This window comes from Vespa crabro, chromosome 7 (assembly GCF_910589235.1).
Source record: "Vespa crabro chromosome 7, iyVesCrab1.2, whole genome shotgun sequence".
Lineage (NCBI taxonomy): Eukaryota > Metazoa > Arthropoda > Insecta > Hymenoptera > Vespidae > Vespa > Vespa crabro.
This window is the reverse complement of record NC_060961.1, coordinates 284,727-299,645: the sequence shown is the minus strand read 5'-3', so window position 1 is coordinate 299,645 and position 14,919 is coordinate 284,727. Positions and strand designations below refer to the sequence as shown.

Below are 14,919 nucleotides of genomic sequence, written 5' to 3'. Positions count from 1 at the left end.
AGCTATTACTAAATAGTATTTATTTGTATAATTAGAAACTCTATGATAGTCTTTAAACTAAAAACTTATTATCTTGATTATCGTTTATGAATTTTTCATTACCATACGAAATTAATTAATAGATGCTATTTCGATTTCAACACTCATTGTCGGCTAAACTTTATCGTCGGGAAGTTTGATAAATATGTATATTTGAATTCTTCGTCCGCTATATTTTGCATTTTGTACATTTCTGTGTATTTCTTATCCTAAGTAGCGTGTGGTACGATGTGTCGGTCGTTTAATCTACGTCGATTAAAAAAAAGTCCTTACGCATTCTTCAATTCAATGTTTATCACAACCCTTCGAAAATTTGTATAGAATTTGATTTTTCTTTTGTCAAAGAATCTCACATGAAACGGGCTTTAATAATCTGGTAAAGAGATATGTACATACATGTAAATAGACGCATACACGCTCATACGATAAGGCAGTCATTTTTGCCACTTTAATTATATTCGATCAGTAGAACAATATCAATGACAATGCAATCTCACCGTTGATCGTTGCTTTTTCACTTGCAGAAATCTTCTCTACGATATTAATAATGAAAATTGTAGAGTATCGTGAGAAAATTTACAGTGATATATATATATATATATATATATGTATATATATATTAATCTCGAAAATAATTCACCGTACAAGATTAATATCTAACAACTATCCCCCTTTTTTGTTTTTCGACGATGTTGACAACAGAACAGAAAAATGAAAAAATGAAAAGTTGACGTACTTTAAATAAAAGAACATTTTGGCCGCCAAGTATCACTTGTAACACTTCGTAAAATTAGTTTACAAAGATATTTTAGTAACATACGAAGTTCAGCTGCTGTAGCTGGAGAACAGCTGTGAAAAACGATGGAGTACTGCGTAATATAAGAAGTTATGCATTTATTAGAATATTTAAATTAAAGAGTAACGATTAAGTCTAATCACTTTCCTATGTATATATTACAGATGTCGATTGTAGTTTATGTACAACTTTAATGAAAAGGGCAATGGTAATTGATGTATCTTTTCTTTCATGTACGTCGAAAAAGCATTGCCATCTACATAATGTCCAAATATTACATTCTCGTTTGGAATGTTTTCCGCAGGATCGGGATAAGACTTGTACATATTCTTCATGGACTTATTGATAGTGATATCGGATAAATCGACTTCCATAGAATTTAAATCGTCGGTATTCTTAGAATCTGATTGGCTCGTATTTGAACTAGAACTACCATCGTCGTTGGTCAAATTAGCATCCTCAACGATGCCGCTATCAGTTTTTTCGCGCTTCGCTATTTTCTTACGTTGAGTAAAAGATGTCTCTTGTTCTGGTTCGCTATCGCTTTCGCTCATATTTGTATATACTTCTGACAAAGACGAACGGTGTTCTATGGTCTGACAGGATTGATTTTGCATTTCCGATAGATCGCAGCTCGAATCGATATTATTTTCACTGGTATTAGCTCTTCCTGCTTCAGTAAGTAACGCCTCGCTATCGTTTTCTTTTCTTTCTTCGCTATTGTCGTGATGCAGATCAACGGAAGCGACAATATATTGTCCATCGCTGTCGTCGTCATTTGCTTCCTGCCAATGTTGCCTATTTTCACCTTGATGCGGCTGTATGACGGCTCTTACCAATTGTAAGGTCGTTGTAATAGCCTCTCCGGGATGAGTATCTACGTTGAGCAATAAACGAGCTCTTCCTGCAAATTCCTCATCTTCGTCGAAAAGAGCTTCGTCCGATTCTTCGAAAATAGGTATTACAAAACGTTTCAAGGTACGTTGAGGTAGACTAGATCTTTGTTGTCTCGGCAGTATAGGTTTTCTGGTCTCCAATTCCGTATGTTGTCGCCAGACATTTTCCCTCAGTCTATGTCTGATTTTATCACGACATAATTCTTGTAAAGATAATGGATCGCATTCCGCTAAAAAATATTACTTTTAGCGTTATTCCTCATTTTCCTTTATTATTTTTCTTTACGTCGATTAAACGCGATCGATTTACTTACGTAAATGGAATACATTTTGTTCCTCGGACGTAGGCACGATTAAAGGAGCAAAAGATACGGGTAGCATCGTATGATGCGTCCAAGTATTTTCGTCTACTCTTTGAATTCTGAGTAAATGATCTTTGAAAGGCATCACTAGGATTCCTCCAACTCTAACGTACTGTTTGATAAGTGCCTCATGGGTTTCCGGGCAAGCTGCGCCACAATACACCCTATCGTACTGTCTGCCAGGTACAATGCTTAAACAGTTTCCTATTAAGCATAAAATAGTTTTAGCCATCTTAATCAGTTGTTAATCTTAATCATTATTTTTCTATATTACCTTGTACAAATGAAGGCTCGCAGAAGTCAAATTCATCCAAAGCTAAAGATTTTTGTTTAAATTCTTCTAAACGCTCATAGGCATATTTTAAACAATCCTCGTGTAATTCTATACCATGATTTGTCCCATATTGACCTAAGAAAAGTACAATGATGCGTTGAATGTTCAATGAAAATTTGTTGTGATAATAGTTATTTTCTTACTCAGTATTAGTCCTGCCATTGTACTAAGATATCCAGTTCCTGATCCAAGATTCAAAAAACTCAATCCAGGCTCCAAGGAAAGACCTTCTATCACCAAGCTGTACACGCATGGAGCCGATAAATGGATATTGCCATGTTTCCAAGCAAGGTCCTTGTACGCGCTTTCCCGATGCGACGTTAAGAAGTAATCAGCACGATCAACGGCTCTGAATACCTGTTCAACTTTCTTTGTTCTTATGTAACCAGATTTCATTAAATTATCTACCAATTCGTCATTGTTTTGTCCACTACTAACTGCGCTTCCCATCTTGATAAAACAATGAGTTTTCTGTTTAACAAAGATCATGTTATTTATTAATCATAAATTTATTACAATATATATCCTATAAAATGCTATAAGACAGCTTATAAAGTATATTTCCATGAAGGGATAAACTTATGAATAATAAAGATATTAGCTTTCCAAGAAAATTACACAAGGATGAATATATTTCACATATATATGCATTGAGAAGTTATCTTTAAAAATAGCCTTGCAAATTAAAGTATATTGAACCGATAAAAATGTAATGTAGTGTTGTCTTTAAGTCACGCTTAGAAAGAATATTAAATGTATAACTAAATGTTATGGAATGTAGGTCGCAGCATTCAAAGCTAATAGAGTTCTAAATTTATTCTTTTTTTACCAATCGACGTAATGATAGTAATATGGTAAGGGAAGCAACTGTTGGACTATGTATTTTAACGATTTAACGAAAAAAGAGAGATGGAACTTTTTCTATCGCAAGGTGGAAAAATAAAAAATGTTTGAAGGGAATATATCGTAAAAAAGACAACGTTATATCCGTTGTTAAAGAACAAACGTACATCTAACGTAATTTCGTCCAAGCTTACCCTTGCCAAGTGAGAATACAATTCAATGACGAAGGAATAATGGAGTCGACGTTGTTATTCCGGAAAAAATCAAAACTTAGACGGTCGTATAAGTCTAAACGTTAACATATTATTACGAGTGTACTATGTATTATATTATATGACACGACGCGGTATCATTCTGGCACATTGGGATATACTAATGCACGACTTTTCTCTGTTTTGATAAGCGAAAGGTGCATCAAGTCCATCAGCTGATAGAAGAAAATATATACTGGCTACGCCATTGCGCGCTTTCTGTCTCTTCAGAGAGATAGAGAGGGAGAGAGAGGGAGAGAGAGGGAGAGGAAGAGAGAGAAGGAGGGGAAGAGAGAAGGAGGGAGAGAAAGAAAAAGAGAGACCAAATGACGATCTGTCAAATATTACTCTCTCAAATCTATTTCTTTTTCTTTTTTCTATTTTCTCTTGTTTTTCTTAGAAAAGAATCCAAAAGAAAATGCAAAAAGGAAAATCCTTGCATTTTGTCCTATTCCTTTTGAATAATCAGCATTTATAGAGAATTTTTCAAAATCTCTCTTATAATTTAGTGATTGCATTCGTGTTAATCGGCCTATTAGAAGCGTGCATTGTCAAGCGCAGGCGTAAACCGTGCTAGATGAGAGACGGAGAGAGAGAGAGAGAGAGAGAGAGAAAGTTATTAGCGACGTGCGAGGAACGGTAAACGAGTCGATTCGATATACATATGTATCAATCGAAAATCATTCAAATACATTCGCCCGTCCTTTTAACGCCGTCATATCCTTATTATTTTCGTTCTCGACTCATTAAAATCTTTGAAATTAATTCGCTCATCTTCTTTATCACTTCGATACGTAGTTTGGTTATACACAGTGCATATACGATGCGTCGGTGACGCTCGATAAATTTGAAAAGCGCACGCATTTGAAGGTCGATATTTATATACTGTACATATCTACATATCTGGGTGTATTTTTTCTCTCTCTCTTTTTTTTCCTTTTCTTTATAAAATAAAATACTACCAGGATTGTTTCAATCGCGCGCGTACACAATTTTTATCGGATTCGTGTCGATATAGAGAGATAATATACTTGACAAAAGTTCCTCTTTACTTTTATTGACTTTTACAACGCTAGAATAACAAAAGGAAAATCGATATAATATTATAGTACGTATTCATTGAAGGTAATACATGTGATTTTGTTTCTAATTTCAATTTTTTGTTTTCTTTTTTCTTCTTTTCTTTTTTTCCTTGTTTTTTTTTTCTTTTTTCTTTTTTCTTTTTTTTCAAAATGTTATATATCAATGCATGGATCTTGAACGTCAGTCGATGATCTTATAAAAAGTTGGCAAAAGACGAAGATACTTTTAATGGGAACGAATTGTAGATCAGTTTATTTTGCTCGAATAAAATTCTAATTAAGGTAATACATGTCAGGATTTGACAGATATTTAGAGAAAAATAAAATACAGACAAATGATCTTGTTGTTTTACATCTCCGTGGATGGTAACTCGTACAAATGTGAACGAACCTTCGTAGCAGAAGCAACATGGGTTGATGCGCATGCGCTTTCGAAATAATATCGTTCCTTCTCTCAGATGATGGCGACTGACAACTTTAAAACGTGAGTTTATAATCATATAATTTCTTACATCTGTAACGTGTCGTTATAGTGTAAAACGTTGCTCTATGATTATGAGATATCGAGCATTCAGTCGAGTTCATTGAAATTAAGTGAAACGTAAGCATTGTCAAATACAACGTTAAATTTTCGGCTGGATTCGTTAGGTCAACATTCGTTTACTCTCGTAAGTATATATGTATGTACATGCGTGTATAAAGCTTAGCGTAACTTTGCACATTGAGCTTTGTAAAGTACAAATAATTATTAAACTATCGTATAACGAGGAAAAAAAGAAAGCATGCATGCTCGTGTTTGCTAGTATTATTTTCTTATTATCACGTTCTGCATCTTTAACGATAGTACTTTGTGTTTGCACCTATTTTTTGTTTTCAACAGCGTCCATGCATGCACGATCGTAACCATGAGTTTACAACATTGCAACTATTGCAATCGATTATTCATTAATGACTTATCGAACATTTCATTTCTAATAAATCACAAGTTTGTTATATCACATGTATGTATATATATATATATATACATAAAATATGTAGACTTAAAGAAATTTTCTTTAATTCGCGTGAAAATGTATGAATGTTTCTTCTTTTCACGAATTGTAACATTTTTAACGATATAGCGTGATTAAAGAATTTATTTTTTGCTAAGGCGGCTAAGATGTATAAATATATATATATATATATATATATATATATATATACACACATATATGCACACGTGCATACGTGCGTGCATGTGTGTCCGTGATGGCATGCATGTGCACACGTGTGTACGTGCATGCGTGCGTAAGTGCGTGCGTGCGTCGTGCGTGCGTGCGTGCGTGCGTGCGTGCGTGCGTGCGTGCGTGCGTGCGTGCGTGCGTGCGTCATGTGCGTGTACGTACGTGTACACATATATATTATGTTTATCGTATTAAATTGTACCATTCCGCAATAGTACTTTTCGATACTTTTCTTACCTCGATTTGACTTATCTCGATTGTTCTGCGTTTTTACATTTTCAAAAGTAACTCGATCGTTGTGTCACATCTTAATATATGTTATTTTTACTTGAAATCGTTAAAATGGAATAATATATAGTCACGTGCATGCGATATTCTCAACTATCGATAGGGGTTACAGCGTGTTCCTCATAATCGATAGATGCATTCTTATTCATGATGCCGAACGCACATTTTGGAGGTTATTAGAGAAAAGTTCGCCGCATAGAAAATATAAATTTCATCGATACTTATAAATCATCTTCACAAGCTCGATTTTTTTTATTTACTCGAAGAGAATTTACTCGTAGTGTGATTATAGGTTTCGAAGGAAAATATTGATCGTTAGAATCTGCTATACATTGACAGAGAAGCTTCTTAAAGGCACGAGAACTCGAAGAAAGTAGAATTTTTTTTTTCGATAAACGTAGGGTATGGTTAACCAATCGAGTCACGTCGATAAGAAATGTTACGTCTGTTTATATTCGTTTACATCGCTTTATAAATATATTGTTAAAATGTATTATTTCATGAATTATTTTTATAGGAATGGACGGATACGTATGTACTAACATAAAGTTGTTGTAAAAGTGCAGTATGTCAAGAAACGGATCGTCTCGTTAATTTGTAACAATTCATTGATAACTACGAGATAATAACTGGATCTAGTAATGATTTCGAACAAATAGATTGGATATATGATTTAGATCGGACAAGCATAATTTTTCCAACTTATTTATTATGCTTTGTTATTCGAATAAATGAAGGAAGAGAAAAAATGTTCAATATCGAATAGAGCGAGTCGAATAACAAGTGGAAATGCGTCCGGATAGATTCGTGGAAAAAGAATAATGAATTTATGGCATAAGGTATATTTGAAAATGTCGTCCTGTCTTCTAATCGGTCCAAGGGAATTATCAAATATTTAATAATATCGACGAGATTATCGAATTGTGGAGGAGCCGTTGTCGATCATCGATCATCGAGCAAATGGATTCAGAACTTTACTTGAAAATTGCTTTCACTTGCAGTAAATATATGTGGTGTGCGTTGGTCAGGGAAGAGGTGGGAGTAGAGGATGAGGAGGAGTTAGAAAAGTTGTTCGATTGGTTATTACCGTCGGAGCGTCATACCTTATTTGCGTCGCGATAGGTTAGGTTCGCATGGCTTGCCGCGCCGTTGCTACTATGCTTCGAGCCTATGAGGATATAGCGCTGTAGCGTAGAGAGGACCAAAGCTCGAATGCTTAAAAGATAGGTGCGGGGTTTTCGTTAAAAACCGTGGTTTGTGCGATAACTTCCTTCTCGATTCTATCCAGAGAAAAAATCATTTTAGAAAGATAAGATTTTTTGTCGCGAAGGGATATCTCTCAGTCGGTCCTTTCGTTCTTTCGTTATACCAGTGAAAAGTGTGCGTCGTGCATACGTACGTGCGGGCTGTACTGTTGAGACTCGCTCATGATACGCGACGGACGATTTGCAAAAGTATTTGAATGAAGGCATACTTGGCGCAGGAATCACGGTGGTACGTTAATCGCGGTTTATAAGTATCACCGCAGACACGGGAAGAAAATTTATTTTTTAAATATTTGCGATATTTCAAAGTGTGAAAGAAACGTAACTGTGCTCTCGGCAATAATAACTGGGGGCGCGTGTTTCAAATTGCTTTACTTGCTAGATCCGACGCCCAGTCATGTAATATTGTCGGAAGAACGATTTTGTGAATTAAGTGCAGAGTGCAGTTTAACTATAGTTACTCCTTAAAAATACGAAACTTATTACATATCCGTTCTAACGCAATTAATTGGAAAATTATGTAACTAGGAAAAATTGAATTTCCTTATAGGAACGACTTATTAGGAGGTATGCCACATTTGCAATACATGCCATGCAATACGCATGCAGTACGCATGCTATCAATTTTAATTGTTATTTTATTTTATTTTACTTTTTAATTATTCAATCTCATTTCTACAGTCATTTTCCTGTTTTTCTTAACTATTTCGTGCCCGAAGACGTGTCTATAAATAATTATTGGACGAGTAAACGATTAATATCAATGAGAGGGTGTTATTAATTCTCCTTGTTTCTCTAGAAACTTTTATTGGTAATTTGTGTCCATCGCTTGACTATCATTTTCTCATTACCAAACATGATTAACAATGAAATATTTAAGGTGATTAATATAATATACATGTTAATAGTGGATTCTAAATCTGATCAACATACATATATATAAATATATATAAAAATATATATATATATATATGTATGTACATATATATATGTATATGTATATATATATATATATATGTATATATGTATATATGTATATATAAAAATGCTTCTTATCCATGAAAGATCTGTCCGTTTGTAACATTTTTTTTATGCATTTTCCGTTGTTTACAGAATGGACGAAGAAATAGTAGTTGACGACATAGATGATAATAGTATAACAGAATCGCAATTGGACGATTCTACTACTCCAGTTATGCCTCTATTATACATTCAACAGGGCAAAATGCGTTCTGGCCAGACAACAGCTGCAAATCAGACGCTTGTTTCACCAACTGCTACTCAACTTGCTGCCATTATTAATCCTGTCAATAATCAGGTAATTTTTTACACCTCATATTAATTTATATTTCATTAAAAATTATCATTTTATTATTTCAGCTTTAGTATTTTAATTTGTTTTATTACATAAGTAAACCAACGCAATGAGTGTTACTCGTTTAATTCGTAGACCTCTGCAAATTGCATATATATATATGTGTATATATATATATATATATCTATTGCGTCTAGAATGCTTCTTGTGACTCTATTACATTTTTGCAATATAAAAAACAATAGAAATTAATAAATTGTGAAAATATATTAATACGCAAGCTCGCATAAGCATGGCAGACTTTGAAGTCTTATTTTAATTTCCATGCCTATAGGAAAGCTAGCTTCTCACCGCAGTAAATATTGATTTAGTTGTTTGTTGAATAAATTGAAAGGAGAAGAATGCAGCTATTAATCGAATAATTTCTCTCATTTTGCGCTTCCTGTATAGTTGAGTTACTACTCATAAGAGATATTTTAATATTAAAATTGTATTAATATTAAAATTCTCTGATATAAGGATATGATATGGGCTATGTAATATCTTTAAGAATATAATATCTTTGACACGCAATTTTTAATATATTTCAGATTGTTACCGGACAAAATAAAGTATTTATACAGGGGCCAGGTCAGGTTACCACTTCTCAAAATAAGCAACACATTGTAATTCATCGTCCAGTTAATACAGTTAATACAACAAATGCTGCGCAAGGACAGAAACACATATTACTTAGAAAATCAAATACGTCTACCGCACAGATAGTACCCTTGAATACTTCTCAGGGTAATCAGACGAATCCTCAATCGGGAAAGCATACGTTTGCATACCTTGGGACTCTTATTAAGCCAAATAAATCGCGCGAATCTGTTGTAATCCCAGCAGGTAATTATTTATTTAATATTGTCACAGTTTTATATACCGTAAGCGCTATCAAAGTTTTATAAATGTTTATTTCTCTGTAAGAATTAGCTGAGTGAATTGTGGGGAAGGATGTAATTTGAACTTTGTTAAAACAGGAGCCTTAACGACTACTCAAATAACTAAGCCAAAGCTAGTTATCGCCCCAGTTATATCGCAATTGGCACAGACATCGACAAGTACGACTGCTGGCTCGCAAAGTCAACCACCTAAACATATGACGAATTTGTTATTACCTGTTAGCATTCCCCAACAAAGTGGACCTGCCAAATCGAGCATGTTTAATTTGAAGATCAATAACGGCCAAATCAGTACAGACAGTAAGGGAACGATTACAGGTAACAAATTCCCACATATACAGTGATAATACTGGCAATGATGGAATAAAGGAAAAATTAATACCCTTTCATTTTATTTCATATATCAGTTTTAAGGGAATCCAAAACAACAAACTCAACTACACATCCTCCACCATTGCATCCAATAGCAAAAATGAGTTTATTAAGTGCGAATAAAGGAAACAATAATTCTACAGATAGTATAAAGATTACGGAAAATCCGGATTCGGCGGTTATTACGCCTATACCTAAAAAGGACGATACTACGATGCCGGAAAAAAGAAAAAAAACAATAAGTAATATTTTAAGAGGTTCTAGTGAAAAGCGATTAAAGAAACAAAAACCTTCACAAGAGACTATGGCTGATGTTACTTATTCGCTGAGTAGTCCTGAGTCTGAACAGGATAAAGATAAAAAGGTGCAAAACGATGATGACATTACTTTGATTAAAGTAATTCCTAGCGAAGACAAATCAATGAAATTAAATACGAGCGTAGACGATGACATAAAAATAGAAATAATTAAAACCCCTACGAGTTGTACAGTTGAGCCTATGTCGGAGAATAAAAACGAAATGAAAATTAATCACGAAGATATGAAGGATCACTTCAATGTTTCTCAGCAAAATGATTCCAATTTTGATGCTGCCAAAGCATTAGATTGGAAAGATGGCGTAGGTACCTTACCAGGAAGTACATTAAAGGTAATTCATAGAAACGAAACGGTAACGAATTTACCTCATTTCCAATCTACTTTCCATTCGTTGAAAAAATATCTGTGCGAAATGGCGAAAGAAAAATCATTTTATTACTGACTTTAGTATGAACTATTAAGTCAATCCTAGGCTTTGTCAAATTTCAATCTTAACTTTCGATATAATATACATACATATATATATATATATATATATATATACACATAATGTGTACTTGTCGTGTCTGCAGTTTTGTATGAATGAATTTGGAATTATGGAAGTCGTCGAAGAGGATGAAACAAGTAAGCAGAGTAAAGATGGAAATATTGGGGATAAGGAAAACGTATGCCTAATGCAGAATTCTTCCAAATCCAGTCTCGTTATGACCAACAACGCAATTAGCGAGAAAAAAGGTAAGTAGGAGAAAAGGGATCTTATTACAGTGATAGATACAATTTACCAAACGATTAAATCGTTGAACAGCCGAAGATCGGAAAACTAGAGCCGTGTCCGCCGATACCGTCTATCACTGCGAGGGCTGTGGTTGTTATGGCCTAGCTGCAGAATTTGAAAGTCCAATCTCTTGCAGTCCCTCGTGCACGGAGATAATAGAATCTAAGAAGCAGCCTTCAATGCGAAAAGAGAAAGATTTAAAGTATGTGTTAGGTCGGCTTATTTTTTTTCTTTTCATACATTGAACGTTATTCCTTTGATTTTTCCTGTATGTGTGTGTGTGTGTGTGTTTTTTTTTTTTAGAGATTTGCGCGTAAAGCGAAAACGAAAAAGATTGTTACAAGAACAACAGCAAGCAAAAGAAACGGAAGAAAAATTTGATGAAAAATTGCAGGAGAAAGTAAAGTCTGAGACGGATGAGGATACTAAGGACACCATCGGAGGGATAGACGACGAATGTCAGGGAATAGATTCCTCCGAATCTAAGGTAAGATAAAGCATATTAAATAAAGGATTTCCTTTTGCGCTAAATCGTCGGGTTTTAATCATTTGATCATTTTTCATACATAGTTTCCGTGGCAAACTGGGAAACTTGGTTTCTCTTGGCCTAAATATCTCGAACATTGTAAAGCCAAGCCTGCACCCGTTAAACTATTTAAGGATCCATTTCCATATGGCAAAAATAATTTTAAAGTCGGAATGAAGTTAGAGGGAATAGATCCTGAACATCCATCCCGCTATTGCGTCCTTACGGTAGTCGAAGTTGTAGGCAAGTGATCAACGCGTTTTTAATCGAAGAACGATTTCATTTTTACTTTTCAATTTTCTCCAGTCGATATAATTTAATCGATCTTACGTCATTTTTGCAGGATATAGGATACGTTTGCATTTCGATGGTTATCCAGAGAATTATGATTTTTGGGTGAACGCGGATAGCATGGATATCTTTCCAGTTGGATGGTCCGAGAAAAATGGACATCGATTGGATCCGCCAAAGGGTTATGTACCCAATAATTTCAATTGGAACGCCTATCTTAAAATTTGTAAAGCTCCTGCAGTTCCAAAAAATGTATTTTCCAATAAAAGCGTAAGTATCATCAGTTTTTTTTTTTTCTCTTGTTTCCTTGTTCTTGGAATAGTCGAAACGCAAAACGTACTAATAAAAATACTTCAATGGATTTTAGTCCGTTTTTCCAACTGGATTTCGCGTGGGTATGAAGCTGGAAGCAGTCGATCGTAAACACTCGTCTTTAGTTTGCGTAGCTAGTATAGCGTGTTTAATGGATTCCCGGATTTTAGTTCATTTTGATTCCTGGGACGAGGTATATGATTATTGGGCGGATGCGAGCTCCCCGTACATTCATCCCGTCGGATGGTGTCATCATAATGGCCATAGTCTTACTCCGCCCAACAGTACGTATCCATAACGTATACACACTCGTATGTTTTTTCGAGCTTATCCGCGATAAAGATAATGCAAAGTAATGAGCAAGCGATATTTTGTTTGTAGATTATAAAGATCCGAAGTCCTTTACATGGGACACTTATTTAAGAGAAACTCATTCAATGGCAGCACCAGCTAGAGCTTTTAAACAACGACCACCTTGTGGATTTAAGCGCGGTATGAAATTGGAAGTAGTGGACAAAAGAGTTCCTCAACTTATTAGAGTAGCCACTGTCGAGGATGTGAAGGATCACATGTTAGTATGAAATGTGTTTATTTGATGAAAGGAACGTTGATACAATGCTTTACGTTTCTAGGTTGAAAATACGTTTCGATGGATGGCCAGAAAATCACGCTTATTGGATCGATGATGATTCTGCGGATATACATCCGATGGGATGGTGTCTAAAAACTGGACATCCATTAGAAGCACCATTAAGTAAGATAAATAATTTTCTTAGCGTAATAATTAGTCGAATAGCAGCTTAAAATTTATATTATAATTCTTCGTCGTTCTAACAGCACCGGATAATTTAAACGATAGGCCAGAATGTGGTACATATGGGTGTCGTGGTATAGGACACGTAAAGGGTCCTAAATTTGCCACCCACAATTCAGCGTCTGGTTGTCCATATTCACCTCAAAATTTGCATAAAGTTAGGCAAGTGTCCGATAGATTGAATATAAAACACGAGACCTGCGATTTCGACGAAGAATCACAGGAAAAATTAAAAGTCGACAAGATTGATAAATTGAAAACGGATAAGTTTGAAAAGTCTGAAAAAGTGGAAAAGACGGAAAAAATGGAGAAACTTTCATCCTCCGAAGAACGTTTGTTGAAGACTGAAAAAGATGTCAAACAAGAGGATGGAGAATCTGATAAGAATGATAAGTCGGAAAATTCTGAAAGGTAAATATTTCGCGTTCGTTTTTGATTCCGAGACGAGTGCTTCATGCGATTGCCATGAATATGTACTTATGTCGTACGTATGTGTTTTTTTTTCTTTTTTTTTTTTTTGAACAGATCGAGCAAGTCGAAAAATCATCACAGTGACGGACAAACGGACGACGATGAGATTTCGAGAAAACGAAAGAAAAGGTTCGTTATAAATTACGTTGTGCGAAATTATCCATTATAGTATCCTCTAAGTCAATGTATATATATATATATATATATATATATATATATATATATATATATATATATATATATATATATATATATAATACTGTGAAGGTAAATTATTCGTCATTTTGTTCGTAGACGGCCAATTTCCGATGATCCATTATATAATATTTCAAATTCGACGTACAGTGACGCGGTTCTGACTGCCATTCCATATGCTGCCAATATGCCAGATAAACAATTGCGTACAGAATTATATCAATCAGTTTATAATCCTGGTTACAATCCGCTACCAGATGCACCGCACATATGGGCAAAACATAGTAACGCTTTAAATAGAGTTGTATCGAAGCAAAATACAAATCCTCGTCGTTGGTCCAACGAAGAAGTGATTAAGTTTATACAAAGCGTACCTAATTGCAAGGAAATCGGTAATATTTTCAGGAAACACGTAAGTTTTATCAAATATCTTATGAACGACTCTAAACTCCGTTTAATTCTTATTTTTACTGAAATGTATTTGTATTTTCCTTTCTTTTTTCTTTTCTTCTTCTTTTTTTCTCTCTTTTTTTTTAATTTTTTTTCTTTCTTTTTTTTTCTTTTCTTTTTTTTTTTTTTTTTGTAGAATATTGACGGAGAAGCATTTTTAATGCTCACGCAAGAAGATTTAGTATCGCTATTAGGTTTACGCTTAGGACCAGCAATAAAGCTTTATAACAGTATAGTTTTATTACGTCGGAGGGCCACGTGAATATTTTGTTGAAAAGAAAATCAACGAAACGACGACGAAAGTATTTCCCACAAGAGAAGAGGAGAAATAAAGTTTAAGGGGAAAAGTTGTTATTAAAATGAAATTAATTATTTATTAATGAGGTTGTCAGAAATTTCTAAGGGAACGGAAATTTCTTAGGTTCGTGATTTTCTTTGTAATTGGTATATATTTATTTCAAATTTCGAATTAATTTTTTTTACAAATTATACGAAAGGTCAAATATCAATCGTGCGATGGGAAAAATTTTACTCTTGCGATTTGGATCGATGATCGCATCGAGTCATTATAATATAGTTCAGATATCTACGCATGACACGTACTTACAATTGTCCATTATAATTTTTTCGTATATTATCAAGTGAATTCGATCATGTACAAATGTAAATATAATCATCTTAATAATTAATTATTGTAATAAGAAAGAGACTGTTTAAATCATTGATTCTTATTTTTCTGATTTCCAGTTATAATGGTCCC

General features: G+C 34.3%; 2 protein-coding genes across 8 annotated transcripts; one reads left to right on the top strand and one right to left on the bottom strand.

Annotated features, from left to right (window-relative positions):
• Positions 1–3: 3 nt before the first annotated feature.
• On the bottom strand, positions 4–6,484 carry LOC124425745 (protein-L-isoaspartate O-methyltransferase domain-containing protein 1-like). Of its 3 annotated transcripts, none has more exons than XM_046966553.1 (5): positions 6,064–6,484; positions 2,571–2,898; positions 2,368–2,502; positions 2,046–2,297; positions 4–1,961 (listed from the first exon to the last, which is right to left on the bottom strand). In XM_046966553.1, the coding sequence occupies exons 2-5, from the start codon at positions 2,875–2,877 to the stop codon at positions 994–996; spliced, it is 1,662 nt and encodes a 553-aa protein (XP_046822509.1). In that variant the 5' UTR covers positions 2,878–2,898; positions 6,064–6,484; the 3' UTR covers positions 4–993. The 3 variants fall into 3 exon arrangements, with proteins under 3 accessions (XP_046822509.1, XP_046822508.1, XP_046822507.1); XM_046966552.1 differs by lacking the exon at positions 6,064–6,484 and adding an exon at positions 3,438–3,704; XM_046966551.1 differs by lacking the exon at positions 6,064–6,484 and adding an exon at positions 3,465–3,704.
• LOC124425740 (lethal(3)malignant brain tumor-like protein 3) lies at positions 3,902–14,880 on the top strand. 5 transcript variants are annotated; one of them, XM_046966532.1, is made up of 18 exons: positions 6,671–7,946; positions 8,061–8,259; positions 8,493–8,697; positions 9,285–9,579; positions 9,714–9,953; positions 10,043–10,656; positions 10,898–11,060; positions 11,131–11,302; positions 11,404–11,587; positions 11,671–11,869; positions 11,970–12,187; positions 12,285–12,513; positions 12,611–12,800; positions 12,862–12,983; positions 13,067–13,454; positions 13,569–13,643; positions 13,809–14,121; positions 14,296–14,880. In XM_046966532.1, the coding sequence occupies exons 2-18, from the start codon at positions 8,246–8,248 to the stop codon at positions 14,419–14,421; spliced, it is 3,747 nt and encodes a 1,248-aa protein (XP_046822488.1). In that variant the 5' UTR covers positions 6,671–7,946; positions 8,061–8,245; the 3' UTR covers positions 14,422–14,880. The 5 variants fall into 5 exon arrangements, with proteins under 5 accessions (XP_046822487.1, XP_046822489.1, XP_046822488.1 ...); XM_046966531.1 differs by lacking the exons at positions 6,671–7,946; positions 8,061–8,259 and adding an exon at positions 3,902–5,087; XM_046966533.1 differs by lacking the exons at positions 6,671–7,946; positions 8,061–8,259 and adding an exon at positions 3,902–5,271.
• Positions 14,881–14,919: the final 39 nt, after the last annotated feature.

Excerpts from the sequence above, each read along its gene's own strand:
- LOC124425740 (XM_046966531.1), top strand. The coding sequence starts at position 5,062 with ATGATGGCGACTGACAACTTTAAAAC. Across the intron at positions 12,984-13,066 it reads TCCATTAGAAGCACCATTAA|CACCGGATAATTTAAACGAT; the intron begins GTAAGATAAATA and ends TCGTTCTAACAG. Across the intron at positions 14,122-14,295 it reads GTAATATTTTCAGGAAACAC|AATATTGACGGAGAAGCATT; the intron begins GTAAGTTTTATC and ends TTTTTTTTGTAG.
- LOC124425745 (XM_046966553.1), bottom strand. The coding sequence starts at position 2,877 with ATGGGAAGCGCAGTTAGTAGTGGACAAAACAATGACGAATTGGTAGAT. Across the intron at positions 2,298-2,367 it reads CGAGCCTTCATTTGTACAAG|GAAACTGTTTAAGCATTGTA; the intron begins GTAATATAGAAA and ends TATGCTTAATAG. Across the intron at positions 1,962-2,045 it reads ACAAAATGTATTCCATTTAC|CGGAATGCGATCCATTATCT; the intron begins GTAAGTAAATCG and ends AATATTTTTTAG.